The sequence below is a fragment of the Physella acuta genome, unplaced genomic scaffold (genome assembly GCF_028476545.2).
Source record: "Physella acuta isolate Inbredline_101_S28 unplaced genomic scaffold, ASM2847654v3 ptg000353l, whole genome shotgun sequence".
Taxonomy (NCBI): Eukaryota; Metazoa; Mollusca; class Gastropoda; family Physidae; genus Physella; species Physella acuta.
In genome coordinates, this window is record NW_026731872.1 from 1,360,579 (window position 1) to 1,382,404 (window position 21,826).

The 21,826-nt window shown below is 38.2% G+C and overlaps 1 protein-coding gene across 2 annotated transcripts in view; it reads right to left on the bottom strand.

The window, feature by feature from the left end:
- The window catches only part of LOC131941213 (uncharacterized), a 62,199-nt gene that overhangs the window by 32,615 nt on the left and 7,758 nt on the right, over positions 1-21,826 (bottom strand). For both annotated transcript variants that reach the window (XM_059300276.1, XM_059300277.1), the window contains exons 4-9: positions 18,825-18,908; positions 18,547-18,740; positions 17,455-17,543; positions 16,605-16,658; positions 15,995-16,117; positions 14,217-14,336 (exon numbers count right to left, since the gene is read on the bottom strand). In XM_059300276.1, the coding sequence (XP_059156259.1) occupies positions 14,217-14,336; positions 15,995-16,117; positions 16,605-16,658; positions 17,455-17,543; positions 18,547-18,740; positions 18,825-18,908 (664 nt within the window). The remainder of the gene's footprint in view (positions 1-14,216; positions 14,337-15,994; positions 16,118-16,604; positions 16,659-17,454; positions 17,544-18,546; positions 18,741-18,824; positions 18,909-21,826) is intronic.

Genomic DNA, 21,826 nt, shown 5'->3' on the forward strand with positions numbered 1-21,826 from the left:
TTGTTGCTGACAGAATAAGACAGTTGTTGCTGACAGAATAAGACAGTTGTTGCTGACAAAATAAGACAGTTGTTGCTGACAAAATAAGACAGTTGTTGTAGCTGCTGACAGAGTAAGTCAGTTGCTGACAGAATAAGACAGTTGTTGCTGACAGAATAAGACAGTTGTTGTAGTTGCTGACAAAATAAGACAGTTGTTGCTGACAGAATAAGACAGTTGTTGCTGACAGAATAAGACAGTTGTTGCTGACAGAATAAGACAGTTGTTGCTGACAAAATAAGACAGTTGTTGCTGACAGAATAAGACAGTTGTTGCTGACAGAATAAGACAGTTGTTGCTGACAGAATAAGACAGTTGCTGCTGACAGAATAAGACAGTTGTTGCTGACAGAATAAGACAGTTGTTGCTGACAGAATAAGACAGTTGTTGCTGACAGAATAAGACAGTTGTAGTTGCTGACAGAATAAGACAGTTGTTGCTGACAGAATAAGACAGTTGTTGCTGACAGAATAAGACAGTTGTTGCTGACAGAATAAGACAGTTGTTGCTGACAGAATAAGACAGTTGTTGTAGTTGCTGACAGAATAAGACAGTTGTTGCTGACAGAATAAGACAGTTGTTGTAGCTGCTGACAGAATAAGACAGTTGTTGCTGACAGAATAAGACAGTTGTTGCTGACAGAATAAGACAGTTGTTGTAGTTGCTGACAGAATAAGACAGTTGTTGTAGTTGCTGACAGAATAAGACAGTTGTTGCTGACAGAATAAGACAGTTGTTGTAGTTGCTGACAAAATAAGACAGTTGTTGCTGACAGAATAAGACAGTTGTTGCTGACAGAATAAGACAGTTGTTGCTGACAAAATAAGACAGTTGTTGCTGACAGAATAAGACAGTTGTTGCTGACAGAATAAGACAGTTGTTGCTGACAGAATAAGACAGTTGTTGCTGACAGAATAAGACAGTTGTTGCTGACAGAATAAGACAGTTGTTGTAGTTGCTGACAGAATAAGACAGTTGTTGTAGTTGCTGACAGAATAAGACAGTTGTTGCTGACAGAATAAGACAGTTGTTGCTGACAGAATAAGACAGTTGTTGTAGTTGCTGACAAAATAAGACAGTTGTTGCTGACAGAATAAGACAGTTGTTGCTGACAGAATAAGACAGTTGTTGCTGACAAAATAAGAAAGTTGTTGCTGACAGAATAAGACAGTTGTTGCTGACTAAATAAGACAGTTGTTGCTGACAGAATAAGACAGTTGTTATAGTTGTTGACAGAATAAGACAGTTGTTGCTGACAAAATAAGACAGTTGTTGTAGTTGCTGACATAATAAGACAGTTGTTGCTGACAGAATAAGACAGTTGTTGCTGACAAAATAAGACAGTTGTTGCTGACAGAATAAGACAGTTGTTGTAGTTGCTGACAGAATAAGACAGTTGTTGTAGCTGCTGACAGAATAAGACAGTTGTTGCTGACAGAATAAGACAGTTGTTGCTGACAGAATAAGACAGTTGTTGCTGACAGAATAAGACAGTTGTTGCTGACAGAATAAGACAGTTGTTGTAGTTGTTGACAGAATAAGACAGTTGTTGCTGACAGAATAAGACAGTTGTTGTAGTTGCTGACAGAATAAGACAGTTGTTGCTGACAGAATAAGACAGTTGTTGCTGACAGAATAAGACAGCTGTTGCTGACAAAATAAGACAGTTGTTGCTGACAGAATAAGACAGTTGTTGCTGACAGAATAAGACAGTTGTTGCTGACAGAATAAGACAGTTGTTGCTGACAGAATAAGACAGTTGTTGTAGTTGCTGACAGAATAAGACAGTTGTTGCTGATAGAATAAGACAGTTGTTGTAGTTGTTGACAGAATAAGACAGTTGTTGCTGACAAAATAAGACAGTAGTTGCTGACAGAATAAGACAGTTGTTGTAGTTGCTGACAGAATAAGACAGTTGTTGCTGACAGAATAAGACAGTTGTTGTAGTTGCTGACAGAATAAGACAGTTGTTGTAGTTGCTGACAGAATAAGACAGTTGTTGCTGACAAAATAAGACAGTAGTTGCTGACAGAATAAGACAGTTGTTGCTGACAGAATAAGACAGTTGTTGTAGTTGTTGACAGAATAAGACAGTTGTTGCTGACAAAATAAGACAGTTGTTGCTGACAGAATAAGACAGTTGTTGCTGACAAAATAAGACAGTTGTTGCTGACAGAATAAGACAGTTGTTGTTGACAGAATAAGACAGTTGTTGCTGGCAGAATAAGACAGTTGTTGCTGACAGAATAAGACAGTTGTTGCTGACAGAATAAGACAGTTGTTGCTGACAGAATAAGACAGTTGTTGCTGGCAAAATAAGACAGTTGTTTCTGACAGAATAAGACAGTTGTTGCTGACAGAATAAGACAGTTGTTGCTGACAGAATAAGACTGTTGTTGCTGACAGAATAAGACAGTTGTTGCTGACAGAATAAGACAGTTGTTGCTGACAGAATAAGACAGTTGTTGCTGACAGAATAAGACAGTTGTTGTAGTTGCTGACAGAATAAGACAGTTGTTGCTGACAGAATAAGACAGTTGTTGTAGTTGTTGACAGAATAAGACAGTTGTTGCTGACAGAATAAGACAGTTGTTGTAGTTGCTGACAGAATAAGACAGTTGTTGTAGTTGCTGACAGAATAAGACAGTTGTTGCTGACAAAATAAGACAGTAGTTGCTGACAGAATAAGACAGTTGTTGCTGACAGAATAAGACAGTTGTTGTAGTTGCTGACAGAATAAGACAGTTGTTGTAGCTGCTGACAGAATAAGACAGTTGTTGCTGACAGAATAAGACAGTTGTTGCTGACAGAATAAGACAGTTGTTGCTGACAGAATAAGACAGTTGTTGCTGACAGAATAAGACAGTTGTTGTAGTTGTTGACAGAATAAGACAGTTGTTGCTGACAGAATAAGACAGTTGTTGTAGTTGCTGACAGAATAAGACAGTTGTTGCTGACAGAATAAGACAGTTGTTGCTGACAGAATAAGACAGTTGTTGCTGACAGAATAAGACAGTTGTTGTAGCTGCTGACAGAATAAGACAGTTGTTGCTGACAGAATAAGACAGTTGTTGCTGACAGAATAAGACAGTTGTTGTAGTTGCTGACAGAATAAGACAGTTGTTGCTGACAGAATAAGACAGTTGTTGCTGACAGAATAAGACAGTTGTTGCTGACAGAATAAGACAGTTGTTGTAGTTGCTGACAGAATAAGACAGTTGTTGCTGACAGAATAAGACAGTTGTTGTAGTTGTTGACAGAATAAGACAGTTGTTGCTGACAGAATAAGACAGTTGTTGCTGACAGAATAAGACAGTTGTTGCTGACAGAATAAGACAGTTGTTGCTGACAGAATAAGACAGTTGTTGCTGACAGAATAAGACAGTTGTTGCTGACAAAATAAGACAGTTGTTGCTGACAAAATAAGACAGTTGTTGTAGCTGCTGACAGAGTAAGTCAGTTGCTGACAGAATAAGACAGTTGTTGCTGACAGAATAAGACAGTTGTTGTAGTTGCTGACAAAATAAGACAGTTGTTGCTGACAGAATAAGACAGTTGTTGCTGACAGAATAAGACAGTTGTTGCTGACAGAATAAGACAGTTGTTGCTGACAAAATAAGACAGTTGTTGCTGACAGAATAAGACAGTTGTTGCTGACAGAATAAGACAGTTGTTGCTGACAGAATAAGACAGTTGCTGCTGACAGAATAAGACAGTTGTTGCTGACAGAATAAGACAGTTGTTGCTGACAGAATAAGACAGTTGTTGCTGACAGAATAAGACAGTTGTAGTTGCTGACAGAATAAGACAGTTGTTGCTGACAGAATAAGACAGTTGTTGCTGACAGAATAAGACAGTTGTTGCTGACAGAATAAGACAGTTGTTGCTGACAGAATAAGACAGTTGTTGTAGTTGCTGACAGAATAAGACAGTTGTTGCTGACAGAATAAGACAGTTGTTGTAGCTGCTGACAGAATAAGACAGTTGTTGCTGACAGAATAAGACAGTTGTTGCTGACAGAATAAGACAGTTGTTGTAGTTGCTGACAGAATAAGACAGTTGTTGTAGTTGCTGACAGAATAAGACAGTTGTTGCTGACAGAATAAGACAGTTGTTGTAGTTGCTGACAAAATAAGACAGTTGTTGCTGACAGAATAAGACAGTTGTTGCTGACAGAATAAGACAGTTGTTGCTGACAAAATAAGACAGTTGTTGCTGACAGAATAAGACAGTTGTTGCTGACAGAATAAGACAGTTGTTGCTGACAGAATAAGACAGTTGTTGCTGACAGAATAAGACAGTTGTTGCTGACAGAATAAGACAGTTGTTGTAGTTGCTGACAGAATAAGACAGTTGTTGTAGTTGCTGACAGAATAAGACAGTTGTTGCTGACAGAATAAGACAGTTGTTGCTGACAGAATAAGACAGTTGTTGTAGTTGCTGACAAAATAAGACAGTTGTTGCTGACAGAATAAGACAGTTGTTGCTGACAGAATAAGACAGTTGTTGCTGACAAAATAAGAAAGTTGTTGCTGACAGAATAAGACAGTTGTTGCTGACTAAATAAGACAGTTGTTGCTGACAGAATAAGACAGTTGTTATAGTTGTTGACAGAATAAGACAGTTGTTGCTGACAAAATAAGACAGTTGTTGTAGTTGCTGACATAATAAGACAGTTGTTGCTGACAGAATAAGACAGTTGTTGCTGACAAAATAAGACAGTTGTTGCTGACAGAATAAGACAGTTGTTGTAGTTGCTGACAGAATAAGACAGTTGTTGTAGCTGCTGACAGAATAAGACAGTTGTTGCTGACAGAATAAGACAGTTGTTGCTGACAGAATAAGACAGTTGTTGCTGACAGAATAAGACAGTTGTTGCTGACAGAATAAGACAGTTGTTGTAGTTGTTGACAGAATAAGACAGTTGTTGCTGACAGAATAAGACAGTTGTTGTAGTTGCTGACAGAATAAGACAGTTGTTGCTGACAGAATAAGACAGTTGTTGCTGACAGAATAAGACAGTTGTTGCTGACAGAATAAGACAGTTGTTGTAGCTGCTGACAGAATAAGACAGTTGTTTCTGACAGAATAAGACAGTTGTTGCTGACAGAATAAGACAGTTGTTGTAGTTGCTGACAGAATAAGACAGTTGTTGTAGCTGCTGACAGAATAAGACAGTTGTTGCTGACAGAATAAGACAGTTGTTGCTGACAGAATAAGACAGTTGTTGCTGACAGAATAAGACAGTTGTTGCTGACAGAATAAGACAGTTGTTGCTGACAGAATAAGACAGTTGTTGTAGTTGCTGACAGAATAAGACAGTTGTTGCTGACAGAATAAGACATTTGTTGCTGACAGAATAAGACAGTTGTTGCTGACAGAATAAGACAGTTGTTGTAGCTGCTGACAGAATAAGACAGTTGTTGCTGACAGAATAAGACAGTTGTTGCTGACAAAATAAGACAGTTGTTGCTGACAGAATAAGACAGTTGTTGCTGACAGAATAAGACAGTTGTTGCTGACAGAATAAGACAGTTGTTGCTGACAGAATAAGACAGTTGTTGTAGTTGCTGACAGAATAAGACAGTTGTTGCTGACAGAATAAGACAGTTGTTGCTGACAGAATAAGACAGTTGTTGCTGACAGAATAAGACAGTTGTTGTAGTTGCTGACAGAATAAGACAGTTGTTGCTGACAGAATAAGACAGTTGTTGTAGTTGTTGACAGAATAAGACAGTTGTTGCTGACAGAATAAGACAGTTGTTGCTGACAGAATAAGACAGTTGTTGCTGACAGAATAAGACAGTTGTTGTAGTTGTTGACAGAATAAGACAGTTGTTGCTGACAGAATAAGACAGTTGTTGCTGACAGAATAAGACAGTTGTTGCTGACAGAATAAGACAGTTGTTGCTGACAGAATAAGACAGTTGTTGCTGACAGAATAAGACAGTTGTTGTAGTTGCTGACAGAATAAGACAGTTGTTGTAGTTGCTGACAGAATAAGACAGTTGTTGCTGACAGAATAAGACAGTTGTTGCTGACAGAATAAGACAGTTGTTGTTGTTGCTGACAGAATAAGACAGTTGTTGCTGACAGAATAAGACAGTTGTTGCTGACAGAATAAGACAGTTGTTGCTGACAGAATAAGACAGTTGTTGCTGACAGAATAAGACAGTTGTTGCTGACAGAATAAGACAGTTGTTGCTGACAGAATAAGACAGTTGTTGTAGTTGCTGACAGAATAAGACAGTTGTTGTAGTTGCTGACAGAATAAGACAGTTGTTGCTGACAGAATAAGACAGTTGTTGCTGACAGAATAAGACAGTTGTTGTAGTTGCTGACAAAATAAGACAGTTGTTGCTGACAGAATAAGACAGTTGTTGCTGACAGAATAAGACAGTTGTTGCTGACAAAATAAGAAAGTTGTTGCTGACAGAATAAGACAGTTGTTGCTGACTAAATAAGACAGTTGTTGCTGACAGAATAAGACAGTTGTTGTAGTTGTTGACAGAATAAGACAGTTGTTGCTGACAAAATAAGACAGTTGTTGTAGTTGCTGACATAATAAGACAGTTGTTGCTGACAGAATAAGACAGTTGTTGCTGACAAAATAAGACAGTTGTTGCTGACAGAATAAGACAGTTGTTGTAGTTGCTGACAGAATAAGACAGTTGTTGTAGCTGCTGACAGAATAAGACAGTTGTTGCTGACAGAATAAGACAGTTGTTGCTGACAGAATAAGACAGTTGTTGCTGACAGAATAAGACAGTTGTTGCTGACAGAATAAGACAGTTGTTGTAGTTGCTGACAGAATAAGACAGTTGTTGTAGCTGCTGACAGAATAAGACAGTTGTTGCTGACAGAATAAGACAGTTGTTGCTGACAGAATAAGACAGTTGTTGCTGACAGAATAAGACAGTTGTTGCTGACAGAATAAGACAGTTGTTGCTGACAGAATAAGACAGTTGTTGTAGTTGCTGACAGAATAAGACAGTTGTTGCTGACAGAATAAGACAGTTGTTGCTGACAAAATAAGACAGTTGTTGCTGACAGAATAAGACAGTTGTTGTAGCTGCTGACAGAATAAGACAGTTGTTGCTGACAGAATAAGACAGTTGTTGCTGACAAAATAAGACAGTTGTTGCTGACAGAATAAGACAGTTGTTGCTGACAGAATAAGACAGTTGTTGCTGACAGAATAAGACAGTTGTTGCTGACAGAATAAGACAGTTGTTGTAGTTGCTGACAGAATAAGACAGTTGTTGCTGACAGAATAAGACAGTTGTTGCTGACAGAATAAGACAGTTGTTGTAGTTGTTGACAGAATAAGACAGTTGTTGCTGACAGAATAAGACTGTTGTTGCTGACAGAATAAGACAGTTGTTGTAGTTGTTGACAGAATAGGACAGTTGTTGCTGACAGAATAAGACAGTTGTTGCTGACAGAATAAGACAGTTGTTGCTGACAGAATAAGACAGTTGTTGTAGTTGTTGACAGAATAAGACAGTTGTTGCTGACAGAATAAGACAGTTGTTGCTGACAGAATAAGACAGTTGTTGCTGACAGAATAAGACAGTTGTTGCTGACAGAATAAGACAGTTGTTGCTGACAGAATAAGACAGTTGTTGTAGTTGCTGACAGAATAAGACAGTTGTTGTAGTTGCTGACAGAATAAGACAGTTGTTGCTGACAGAATAAGACAGTTGTTGTTGTTGCTGACAGAATAAGACAGTTGTTGCTGACAGAATAAGACAGTTGTTGCTGACAGAATAAGACAGTTGTTGCTGACAGAATAAGACAGTTGTTGTAGTTGTTGACAGAATAAGACAGTTGTTGCTGACAGAATAAGACAGTTGTTGCTGACAGAATAAGACAGTTGTTGCTGACAGAATAAGACAGTTGTTGTAGTTGCTGACAAAATAAGACAGTTGTTGCTGACAGAATAAGACAGTTGTTGCTGACAAAATAAGACAGTTGTTGCTGACAGAATAAGACAGTTGTTGCTGACAGAATAAGACAGTTGTTGCTGACAGAATAAGACAGTTGTTGTAGTTGCTGACAGAATAAGACAGTTGTTGTAGCTGCTGACAGAATAAGACAGTTGTTGCTGACAGAATAAGACAGTTGTTGTAGTTGCTGACAGAATAAGACAGTTGCTGCTGACAGAATAAGACAGTTGTTGCTGACAGAATAAGACAGTTGTTGCTGACAGAATAAGACAGTTGTTGCTGACAGAATAAGACAGTTGTTGCTGACAGAATAAGACAGTTGTTGCTGACAGAATAAGACAGTTGTTGTAGTTGCTGACAGAATAAGACAGTTGTTGTAGCTGCTGACAGAATAAGACAGTTGTTGCTGACAGAATAAGACAGTTGTTGCTGACAGAATAAGACAGTTGTTGCTGACAGAATAAGACAGTTGTTGCTGACAGAATAAGACAGTTGTTGCTGACTAAATAAGACAGTTGTTGCTGACAGAATAAGACAGTTGTTGTAGTTGTTGACAGAATAAGACAGTTGTTGCTGACAAAATAAGACAGTTGTTGTAGTTGCTGACATAATAAGACAGTTGTTGCTGACAGAATAAGACAGTTGTTGCTGACAAAATAAGACAGTTGTTGCTGACAGAATAAGACAGTTGTTGTAGTTGCTGACAGAATAAGACAGTTGTTGTAGCTGCTGACAGAATAAGACAGTTGTTGCTGACAGAATAAGACAGTTGTTGCTGACAGAATAAGACAGTTGTTGCTGACAGAATAAGACAGTTGTTGCTGACAGAATAAGACAGTTGTTGTAGTTGCTGACAGAATAAGACAGTTGTTGCTGACAGAATAAGACAGTTGTTGCTGACAGAATAAGACAGTTGTTGTAGTTGTTGACAGAATAAGACAGTTGTTGCTGACAGAATAAGACTGTTGTTGCTGACAGAATAAGACAGTTGTTGTAGTTGTTGACAGAATAAGACAGTTGTTGCTGACAGAATAAGACAGTTGTCGCTGACAGAATAAGACAGTTGTTGCTGACAGAATAAGACAGTTGTTGTAGTTGTTGACAGAATAAGACAGTTGTTGCTGACAGAATAAGACAGTTGTTGCTGACAGAATAAGACAGTTGTTGCTGACAGAATAAGACAGTTGTTGCTGACAGAATAAGACAGTTGTTGCTGACAGAATAAGACAGTTGTTGTAGTTGCTGACAGAATAAGACAGTTGTTGTAGTTGCTGACAGAATAAGACAGTTGTTGCTGACAGAATAAGACAGTTGTTGTTGTTGCTGACAGAATAAGACAGTTGTTGCTGACAGAATAAGACAGTTGTTGCTGACAGAATAAGACAGTTGTTGCTGACAGAATAAGACAGTTGTTGTAGTTGCTGACAGAATAAGACAGTTGTTGTAGTTGTTGACAGAATAAGACAGTTGTTGCTGACAGAATAAGACAGTTGTTGCTGACAGAATAAGACAGTTGTTGCTGACAGAATAAGACAGTTGTTGTAGTTGCTGACAAAATAAGACAGTTGTTGCTGACAGAATAAGACAGTTGTTGCTGACAAAATAAGACAGTTGTTGCTGACAGAATAAGACAGTTGTTGCTGACAGAATAAGACAGTTGTTGCTGACAGAATAAGACAGTTGTTGCTGACAGAATAAGACAGTTGTTGCTGACAGAATAAGACAGTTGTTGTAGTTGCTGACAGAATAAGACAGTTGTTGTAGCTGCTGACAGAATAAGACAGTTGTTGCTGACAGAATAAGACAGTTGTTGCTGACAGAATAAGACAGTTGTTGCTGACAAAATAAGACAGTTGTTGCTGACAGAATAAGACAGTTGTTGCTGACAAAATAAGACAGTTGTTGTAGTTGTTGACAGAATAAGACAGTTGTTGTAGTTGCTGACAGAATAAGACAGTTGTTGCTGACAAAATAAGACAGTAGTTGCTGACAGAATAAGACAGTTGTTGTAGTTGTTGACAGAATAAGACAGTTGTTGTAGCTGCTGACAGAATAAGACAGTTGTTGCTGACAGAATAAGACAGTTGTTGCTGACAGAATAAGACAGTTGTTGCTGACAGAATAAGACAGTTGTTGCTGACAGAATAAGACAGTTGTTGTAGTTGCTGACAGAATAAGACAGTTGTTGCTGACAGAATAAGACAGTTGTTGCTGACAGAATAAGACAGTTGTTGCTGACAGAATAAGACAGTTGTTGTAGTTGCTGACAGAATAAGACAGTTGCTGCTGACAGAATAAGACAGTTGTTGCTGACAGAATAAGACAGTTGTTGCTGACAGAATAAGACAGTTGTTGCTGACAGAATAAGACAGTTGTTGCTGACAGAATAAGACAGTTGTTGCTGACAAAATAAGACAGTTGTTGCTGACAGAATAAGACAGTTGTTGCTGACAGAATAAGACAGTTGTTGCTGACAGAATAAGACAGTTGTTGCTGACAGAATAAGACAGTTGTTGTAGTTGCTGACAGAATAAGACAGTTGTTGCTGACAGAATAAGACAGTTGTTGCTGACAGAATAAGACAGTTGTTGCTGACAGAATAAGACAGTTGTTGTAGTTGCTGACAGAATAAGACAGTTGTTGTAGTTGCTGACAGAATAAGACAGTTGTTGCTGACAAAATAAGACAGTAGTTGCTGACAGAATAAGACAGTTGTTGCTGACAGAATAAGACAGTTGTTGTAGTTGTTGACAGAATAAGACAGTTGTTGCTGACAAAATAAGACAGTTGTTGCTGACAGAATAAGACAGTTGTTGCTGACAAAATAAGACAGTTGTTGCTGACAAAATAAGACAGTTGTTGCTGACAGAATAAGACAGTTGTTGCTGACAGAATAAGACAGTTGTTGCTGACAAAATAAGACAGTTGTTGCTGACAGAATAAGACAGTTGTTGCTGACAGAATAAGACAGTTGTTGCTGACAAAATAAGACAGTTGTTGTTGTTGCTGACAGAATAAGACAGTTGTTGTAGCTGCTGACAGAATAAGACAGTTGTTGCTGACAGAATAAGACAGTTGTTGTAGTTGCTGACAGAATAAGACAGTTGTTGCTGACAGAATAAGACAGTTGTTGCTGACAGAATAAGACAGTTGTTGTAGTTGCTGACAGAATAAGACAGTTGTTGCTGACAGAATAAGACAGTTGTTGTAGTTGCTGACAAAATAAGACAGTTGTTGCTGACAGAATAAGACAGTTGTTGCTGACAGAATAAGACAGTTGTTGCTGACAGAATAAGACAGTTGTTGCTGACAGAATAAGACAGTTGTTGTAGTTGCTGACAGAATAAGACAGTTGTTGCTGACAGAATAAGACAGTTGTTGCTGACAGAATAAGACAGTTGTTGTAGTTGCTGACAGAATAAGACAGTTGCTGCTGACAGAATAAGACAGTTGTTGCTGACAGAATAAGACAGTTGTTGCTGACAGAATAAGACAGTTGTTGTAGTTGCTGACAGAATAAGACAGTTATCTGCTGACAGAATAAGACAGTTGTTGCTGACAGAATAAGACAGTTGTTGCTGACAGAATAAGACAGTTGTTGCTGACAGAATAAGACAGTTGTTGCTGACAGAATAAGACAGTTGTTGCTTACAAAATAAGACAGTTGTTGCTGACAGAATAAGACAGTTGTTGCTGACAGAATAAGACAGTTGTTGCTGACAGAATAAGACAGTTGTTGTAGTTGCTGACAGAATAAGACAGTTGTTGCTGATAGAATAAGACAGTTGTTGTAGTTGTTGACAGAATAAGACAGTTGTTGCTGACAGAATAAGACAGTTGTTGTAGTTGCTGACAGAATAAGACAGTTGTTGTAGTTGCTGACAGAATAAGACAGTTGTTGCTGACAAAATAAGACAGTAGTTGCTGACAGAATAAGACAGTTGTTGCTGACAGAATAAGACAGTTGTTGTAGTTGTTGACAGAATAAGACAGTTGTTGCTGACAAAATAAGACAGTTGTTGCTGACAGAATAAGACAGTTGTTGCTGACAAAATAAGACAGTTGTTGCTGACAGAATAAGACAGTTGTTGTTGACAGAATAAGACAGTTGTTGCTGGCAGAATAAGACAGTTGTTGCTGACAGAATAAGACAGTTGTTGCTGACAGAATAAGACAGTTGTTGCTGACAGAATAAGACAGTTGTTGCTGGCAGAATAAGACAGTTGTCGTGACAGAATAAGACAGTTGTTGCTGACAGAATAAGACAGTTGTTGCTGACAGAATAAGACTGTTGTTGCTGACAGAATAAGACAGTTGTTGCTGACAGAATAAGACAGTTGTTGCTGACAGAATAAGACAGTTGTTGCTGACAGAATAAGACAGTTGTTGTAGTTGCTGACAGAATAAGACAGTTGTTGCTGACAGAATAAGACAGTTGTTGTAGTTGTTGACAGAATAAGACAGTTGTTGCTGACAGAATAAGACAGTTGTTGTAGTTGCTGACAGAATAAGACAGTTGTTGTAGTTGCTGACAGAATAAGACAGTTGTTGCTGACAAAATAAGACAGTAGTTGCTGACAGAATAAGACAGTTGTTGCTGACAGAATAAGACAGTTGTTGTAGTTGTTGACAGAATAAGACAGTTGTTGCTGACAAAATAAGACAGTTGTTGCTGACAGAATAAGACAGTTGTTGCTGACAAAATAAGACAGTTGTTGCTGACAGAATAAGACAGTTGTTGTTGACAGAATAAGACAGTTGTTGCTGGCAGAATAAGACAGTTGTTGCTGACAGAATAAGACAGTTGTTGCTGACAGAATAAGACAGTTGTTGCTGACAGAATAAGACAGTTGTTGTTATCAGAATAAGACAGTTGTTGCTGGCAGAATAAGACAGTTGTTGCTGACAGAATAAGACAGTTGTTGTAGTTGTTGACAGAATAAGACAGTTGTTGCTGACAGAATAAGACAGTTGTTGTACTTGCTGACAGAATAAGACAGTTGTTGCTGACAGAATAAGACAGTTGTTGCTGACAAAATAAGACAGTTGTTGTAGTTGCTGACAGAATAAGACAGTTGTTGCTGACAGAGTAAGACAGTTGTTGCTGACAGAATAAGACAGTTGTTGTAGTTGCTGACAGAATAAGACAGTTGTTGCTGACAGAATAAGACAGTTGTTGCTGACAGAATAAGACAGTTGTTGTAGCTGCTGACAGAATAAGACAGTAGTTGCTGACAGAATAAGACAGTTGTTGCTGACAGAATAAGACAGTTGTTGCTGACAGAATAAGACAGTTGTTGCTGACAGAATAAGACAGTTGTTGCTGACAGAATAAGACAGTTGTTGCTGACAGAATAAGACAGTTGTTGTAGTTGCTGACAGAATAAGACAGTTGTTGTAGCTGTTGACAGAATAAGACAGTTGTTGCTGACAGAATAAGACAGTTGTTGCTGACAAAATAAGACAGTTGTTGCTGACAGAATAAGACAGTTGTTGCTGACAGAATAAGACAGTTGTTGCTGACAGAATAAGACAGTTGTTGTAGTTGTTGACAGAATAAGACAGTTGTTGTAGTTGTTGACAGAATAAGACAGTTGTTGTAGTTGCTGACAGAATAAGACAGTTGTTGCTGACAGAATAAGACAGTTGTTGCTGACAGAATAAGACAGTTGTTGCTGACAGAATAAGACAGTTGTTGTAGTTGCTGACAGAATAAGACAGTTGTTGCTGACAGAATAAGACAGTTGTTGTAGTTGTTGACAGAATAAGACAGTTGTTGCTGACAAAATAAGACAGTTGTTGCTGACAGAATAAGACAGTTGTTGCTGACAGAATAAGACAGTTGTTGCTGACAAAATAAGACAGTTGTTGCTGACAGAATAAGGCAGTTGTTGCTGACAGAATAAGACAGTTGTTGCTGACAAAATAAGACAGTTGTTGCTGACAGAATAAGACAGTTGTTGTTGACAGAATAAGACAGTTGTTGCTGGCAGAATAAGACAGTTGTTGCTGACAGAATAAGACAGTTGTTGCTGACAGAATAAGACAGTTGCTGCTGACAGAATAAGACAGTTGTTGTTGCTGCTGTATGTCACCATTTTTATTCTGGACCACAGCACAAGGCCGGAATGTAAAACTAAATTCCTTACTGCTAGCTTCATGAGGATTAAGAAGATGTTGAAATGTTCACTAGAAAGTCTACAAGAAAGCTAAGATGTTTAATTTTACTTGTAAATCTTCGGGGCTGGGCAAGAAATGTGTGGGGAAGAACACGAGCTCGCTGGAAACAAACTTGACAACTTCCGACTTTTGAGTGCACAGAGAAAAATTCACTGTTCCTGGCAGGCCCTGTGGAATCCAATAGAGCGCCGACTTTGAACCAATACACCAAGGTAGGTCATACTCGTAGGGGGTTCATATTCAGTCGTGCAGTAAGTGCAACCAGTTGTAATATGGTATTAGGTCTATGTCTTAATTATGTTATTGGCATTCGTGTTTCTACTTATAAAGACGTACGCTATGAAATATATACAATTTTCTCGGCCAAAAGTAATACAAAGTTCTTTTAAAAAACAACATAAATACCATTGAACAGCCGTGTTTTTAACGGAATAATTTAAGTCTCTGAATTAATCAGTGTGTATGGTATTGTGTTGACTAATAATGTATATAACTTGGTTTTTCTAATAGGTGTTGATAGCCGGTGTTATTTTTAATGTGTCGGATTTTTAGCTAGTTAGTTATTTTTTTGCTTTGTTACTAATATCGTTCGACGTGTAGTTAAGCACATTGCATTTTGATCAATTACTATTTTATAAAATACAAGCCGACCCACGGCGTAGCATGCGCTGCTATTTAGTTGTTTTATTGTCTACTTTTCAGTAATTTATAAGTTTTAACACTACCAATGCTGCCACGGAAAATATTTTGCTTGCTTAAAACACTATCAGTAGCGCGTGATGGGCGATTATTTCTCCCCCCCCCCCCCCGCGTGAAATCAGCCGTCCCTGGCGACATTTTACAGACGACAATGAAAAGATTAAGCAGAACTGGCTACCTTCCCTCAGTTTCAAAACATTTAAAAACTAAATTATCTGCCCTAAATAGCCGTCACCAATTCGACCCGGCTCTACGATTGTAAACATTGGGCATGAACCACAGCTCACTAGACTGGTGGGGGTGTGGGTGTGGGTGGGGGTGTGGGTGGGGGTGTGGGTGTGGGTGATGACGATATGGTCTGTTGCGCATGCCTGGAGAGCGAGGGAGGGGCGGGAGGAGGGTAAGCCAGCTTGCTGCGTCATAGTGTCCTTGAAGAGAATCTATTCTTCTATCTATATATATATAATTCTCTTATTGGAGACGTTAGAAAACAAGCTGTAAGCGCGCCTTGCATTCCCCTCTCTTCCTCTCTAGGAAGTCTGGTGAGCTGTGATTCACGCTAAATGTTTACAATCGTAGAGCCGGGTTTAGTGACGGCTATTAGGGGCAGATAATTTAGTTTGAAATGATTTTAAACTTAGGGGAGGTAACTGAGAGGAGGCTGCTTTCACGGGGGGGGGGGGGGGGGTTAGGGGAAAGGAGAGGGGGTTATCGTCCTTAACGACTTACTGATAGTGTTTTAAAGCAAATATTTTCAGGGACAGCAGTGGTACTGTCGGATTCACAAATTATGAATTACTGAAAAGTAGAAAAAATAAAACAACTAAATAGCGGCGTATGATACGCCGCGGGTCGGCTCGTTATATATAAAGAACATATAGATTTTTCTTAAACAAGTATAACATTAAAATATATGTCTATATGTCACGTATAACGGGTACCGACGGCTAGTACTGTCACTTGAGTCTGACTGCCCACAGCCCTTTTATATAATAAAAAACTCATGTATTCTTTTTTATTGTAGAGGCATCAAGTCATAGATTATGCTACAGAGGCATCAAGTCATAGATTATATTGAAACAGTTTGATGAAAACAAATCTATGAAATCATCGTCTAATAAACTTACATTGTCTCCCTTTAAAAGGCTGATGTTTTGAATTTCGGCCAACAGTTTTCTCTCCAGTGCCTCCATCCCCACTGTCAAATTCTTCTTTTCATTTCGCCATTTTTTCATCTCGTTCTGCAGCGGCTAAAATCAAGTGTTGAATGTATAGTTTGACCACCCACAACTACAGACATAATCCTAGTACTGACTTGGGTATAGTTTGACCACCCACAACTACAGACATAATCCTAGGACTGACTTGGGTAGAACTCGCTTTCTTACACTACCTCACAGTAAGGTCTGCTATGTACGTAGAATCACTCGACCATTAGGTTCGACTTTAAAAAGGTATTGGACAGCCAATCAAGTTACAGATCTTAAGGTATTAATAGATCTCAGCCAATCATGTTACAGATCTTAAGGTATTAATAGATCTCAGCCAATCATGTTACAGATCTTAAGGTATTAATAGATCTCAGCCAATCATGTTACAGATCTTAAGGTATTAATAGATCTCAGCCAATCATGTTACAGATCTTAAGGTATTAATAGATCTCAGCCAATCATGTTACAGATCTTAAGGTATTAATAAGTATCAGCTTTAAATGGGATAAGATAATGAGTTTGTTACCTCAATACTGTCCGTTGGAAGTTTTTTCCCCAATTCTTCCAGTAGTATTTTGTGCTGAGCAATAAAAAATAAAAACCGAATTAGCAGCTAAAATAAATTTGGACTGAACAAAATGTATACTGTGTTGTGCATACAGTGAACTGAGTGAACTATCTTTTTAGTAGCCATAAAACCGTAAATCTTATGAGTGAACTATCCTTTTAATAGCCATAAAACCGTCAATCTTATGAGTGAACTATCCTTTTAGTAGCCATAAAACCGTAAATCTTATGAGTGAACTATCCTTTTAGTAGCCATAAAACCGTAAATCTTATGAGTGAACTATCCTTTTAGTAGCCATAAAACCGTAAATCTTATGAGTGAACTATCTTTTTAGTAGCCATAAAACCGTAAATCTTATGAGTGAACTATCCTTTTAGTAGCCATAAAACCGTCAATCTTACGAGTGAACTATCCTTTTAGTAGCCATAAAACCGTAAATCTTATGAGTGAACTATCTTTTTAGTAGCCATAAAACCGTAAATCTTATGAGTGAACTATCCTTTTAATAGCCATAAAACCGTCAATCTTACGAGTGAACTATCCTTTTAGTAGCCATAAAACCGTAAATCTTATGAGTGAACTATCCTTTTAGTAGCCATAAAACCGTCAATCTTACGAGTGAACTATCCTTTTAGTAGCCATAAAACCGTAAATCTTACGAGTGAACTATCCTTTTAGTAGCCATAAAACCGTAAATCTTATGAGTGTGAACTATCCTTTTAGTAGCCATAAAACCGTAAATCTTATGAGTGAACTATCCTTTTAGTAGTCATAAAATCTTTTTAGAATTGTTTCATACAGGGCCTACCATCTCGGTCAAGTTTTGAATTTTATTTTGTAAATAGGTGAGCTCCAAATGTGTCTGCTGTGTTGTAGTCTGGTTGTTGTCTGGTATTTCTATTGGGTGAAAACATTTTGATTAGCAATCAAGACACAATGTTTAATTTTTTAAATTGGTACAATTTAACTTATATATATATATATATATATATATATATATATATATATATATATATATATATATATATATATATATATAACACCAATCCACCATATTTATAACCAATCAGCCTATTTCCTACCTTAAAAAATGAAGCGACAGTGAGCTCCCCGAAACGTTTTCATAAATTTGTATATAAGTAATATACCACTCATATATTTGTATATAAGTAATATACCACTTATATATTTGTATATAAGTAGTATACCACTCATATATTTGTATATAAGTAATATACCACTCATATATTTGTATATAAGTAATATACCACTCATATATTTGTATATAAGTAATATACCACTCATATATTTGTATATAAGTAATATACCACTCATATATTTGTATATAAGTAATATACCACTCATATATTTGTATATAAGTAATATACCACTCATATATTTGTATATAAGTAATATACCACTCATATATTTGTATATAAGTAATATACCACTCATATATTTGTATATAAGTAATATACCACTCATATATTTGTATATAAGTAATATACCACTCATATATTTGTATAGGAGTAATATACCAGTAGGTGTTTGGGTTGCAGTGATACTACCAGTGGAACTGACCATGCTAGACAGGTTTGTGACAAAACTAATAAACCGTTTTGGAGATAAGAAAGAGGCAAATTTTGAAAAAATGAGCGGAATTCTATGCAGCAAATTTTGCTAAAGAGTTTTTGAGAGAAGATCTGACAATAAGGGGGAGCTGTAGCTCGGGTCAGTGTGACCTACACGAGACAGGATTGGACATTTCCCAGTCCACAATTATTCCCATTTGCCTCTGTTTGGCATAAGGTTGACCTAGTTTATAAATGCAACCATTTGACCCACTTTTGATAAGGAAAATATTTGACCTACTTTTATACAATGCAAATATTTGACCTACTTTTATACAAGGCAAATATTCCTAATGCAAGTGAGGTGAAGGACACGAGAAAGACGATGGCAAGAGCTATGACGTAGTGAACTGAGCATCGATTGGCTAGATGTTGAGCTGGGACGACCTTGGCTTCGACTTGTAGCTGGGAGTAAATGTGGGAGGACGGGAAGGGCTGGTCACCGGAAGGGCTGGACAGTGTCCTGGAAACACAAACACATTCAGCTAACGGATCAAGTCATTCTCTTTGTTCGAGACTGAGAAGAAAAAATTAAGTTCAAACTTACTCGGCAATAGAAATGGGTATCACGTGATTATTCTCTGGGTTGTGGTTGGGTAGGGCTGGAGGTGGACAAGTGCTCCGGGATTTACTGAACTCAATTCAATCACGTCAAAATTAACAAAATAGAAAAAAAAATATTTCAAACAGTGTGTATTGAAACATTATATATATATATATATATATATATATATATATATATATATATATATATGTAACGGTCAAAGCCCGAAGTGCGGCCAAAGCGCGGATTGGCCGGCCAATCCGCGCATTGGCCGGCTCTCTTGGCCAAAGCCCGAAGAACTTAGCACTAAGATCGTATTTCGTACATTGGCCGGCCAATGCGCGCACTGGCCGGGACGTACTGGCCAAAGTCCGAAGCGCTTAAACTTGTCAGCGTATTTTGTACATTGGCCGGCCAATGCGCGCACTGGCCGGGATGTCCTGGCCAATGTTCTATCTAGACTAAGTTGTGATCGCATTTTCATTATTCTGGGTGCGTTTTCATTGAGAGTAACGTATTGTTTAGCTCTTGTTTGTATAGCATTCTATATGCAAGACGACATGGATCAAAAGGGCCGTCAGACCATGAGACAGACATAGCAAATGGCTGTCAAAAGAAAAAAAATGTAAATCCATGTTAGTTTCATATAAAATAGTTACTGAGAAAGATCTTGAGAACATTGAACAAAAAATGGAGGTTGCCATAAATGCAACGACATCCTCAGCTAACCCATCTGCTGCCGTGGCGGAACGTCCAGACCAGTTGCGTGACAATAATGTGGCCAACAGATTCTATATAGTTTGTGAAAAACATTGTAGTGCAGCTCATTCTTGTGGATCCTGTGGCAACGATGTCCATCAGATCAGCAGCTCATACTGGCTTGCAAACTCAAGGTGCTAAGATGCTTAAAGCATCAAATATATAATTTAAAGATGGTGAAGTGGGTGACAATGTACGCATCCGTTTTCCAAATGTTGACAGAGGTCACGGTGATCCCCGAAGCGTGATTGCAGTTGTCATGAGCGTCGAGGGCGGTTTCTACAAATTAGGAACGGAACATGGTGTTCTAAAACAACTGTATGCTAGAAGTGAGTTTTCAATTCTTCACGAAAAACTGCTCTTATTGTCGTCAGTTGGCACTGATAAAAATCACTACGAACCATCGCATCTTCACAATCATTGACTGGGGGCCAAGGCTGCACTCGCTGCAATTGCACAACTAAGTGCACAACAAATCGCTGCAAGTGTAAAAAATAACAAGCTGCTATGTAATTCTAAATGCCATAAAAGTTCAACTTGTTGTAACAAATGATGATATTGATAGATTGAGACTATAGTACAATAAAAAATTTGAATGTTTCTGTCATTTACTTTAATTAATAATCAATAAAGACTTAATTTCGTGATCCTTACGGCATTAAAAAAACAAAATCTGCTCATGATCTTTTAATTCGGACTTTGACCGGTCGTCCCTAGCCAGATGATCTTCTAATTAAGACTTTGGCCGGTCCACCATGGCCAGTCTGCGGATTGGCCGGCCAAAGGCCGAAATCAAGCAAGGTTTCGGACTTTGACCGACCTATGGGAGGCGATATTGGCCAATGCGCGGATTGGCCGGCCAATCCTAGCATTGGCCGACTTCGGGCTTTGACCGTAACATATATATATATATATATATATATATATATATATATATATATATATATATATATATATATATATATATATAAAACGGTCAAAGCCCGAAGTGCGGCCAAAGCCCGCATTGGCCGGCCGATGTGCGCATTGGCTGGCTCTCTTGGCCAAAGCCCGAAGAGCTTTGCACTAAGAGCGTATTTTGTACATTGGCCGGCCAATGTACTGGCCAAAGTTCGAAACGCTTAAACTTGACAGCATATTTTGCACATTGGCCGGCCAATGCGCGCACTAGCCGGGATGTCCTGGCCAATGTCATAACTAGACTAAGTTGTGATCGTGTTTTCATTATTCTGGGTGCGGTTTCATTGTGAGTAACGTATTGTTTAGCTCTTGTTTGTATAGCATTCTATATGCAATGCAACATGGACCAAAAGGACCGCCAGATCAAAGACAGACATACCAGATGACTGCCAAAATAAATAATCCAAAAACTAATGGAAAAGAATTTGTGAATCATGCTATTTCTGAACTAAAGAACATGTGGCATAGACTTAAACTAGTTCACAGAAAACCAAGGCATAGCCAAAGCCAATGTTCAGTAGAACGTGCCAACTAAGATGTTCAAAACATGATGATGACAAGGATGCAGACAAATGAATGAGCTTATTGGGCTGAGAGTCTTGAATTCATTCAATTTATGAAAAACCGTAATTTTCATCAAGGAATCCAACAATCGCCATTGAAACCTTGTTTGGGTGAAAAGCAAATGTGGGACTTAGCACTTCAAATCTACCAAGAGAGGCTCTCGATAATTTAGCTACTGAGGAAGATCTTGAGAACATTGAACAAGAAATGGAGGTTGCCATAAATGCAACGACATCCTCAGCTAACACATCTGCTGCCGTGGCGCAACGTCCAGACTGCGTGACAATAATAAGACCAACAGATTCTGTGTAGTTTGTGAAAAATATTGTAGTGCAGCCCATTCTTGTGGATCCTGTGGCAACGATGTCCATGCAATATGCGGAATAGCCAATGAAGCAGACTAAGGGTACGCAGGGAACATTACTTTCAGGATATGTCACAATAAACAAGAATCCATGGACAAGAGGTCAGCATCTTATACTACCTTGCAAACTCAAGGTGCCAAGATGCTAACAAAATTTAAACAAACTGAAGTTGGAGATACTGGTCGCATCCGTATATCAGATGTTGACAGAGGTCGCGGTGATCCTCGAAGCGTCATTGCAGTTGGCATGAGCGTCGAGGGCGCTTTCTACAAGCTAGGAACGGAACATGGTGTATTTAAACAACTATATGCAAGAAATGAGTTTTCAATTCTTCACCAAAAACTGCTCTCATTGTCG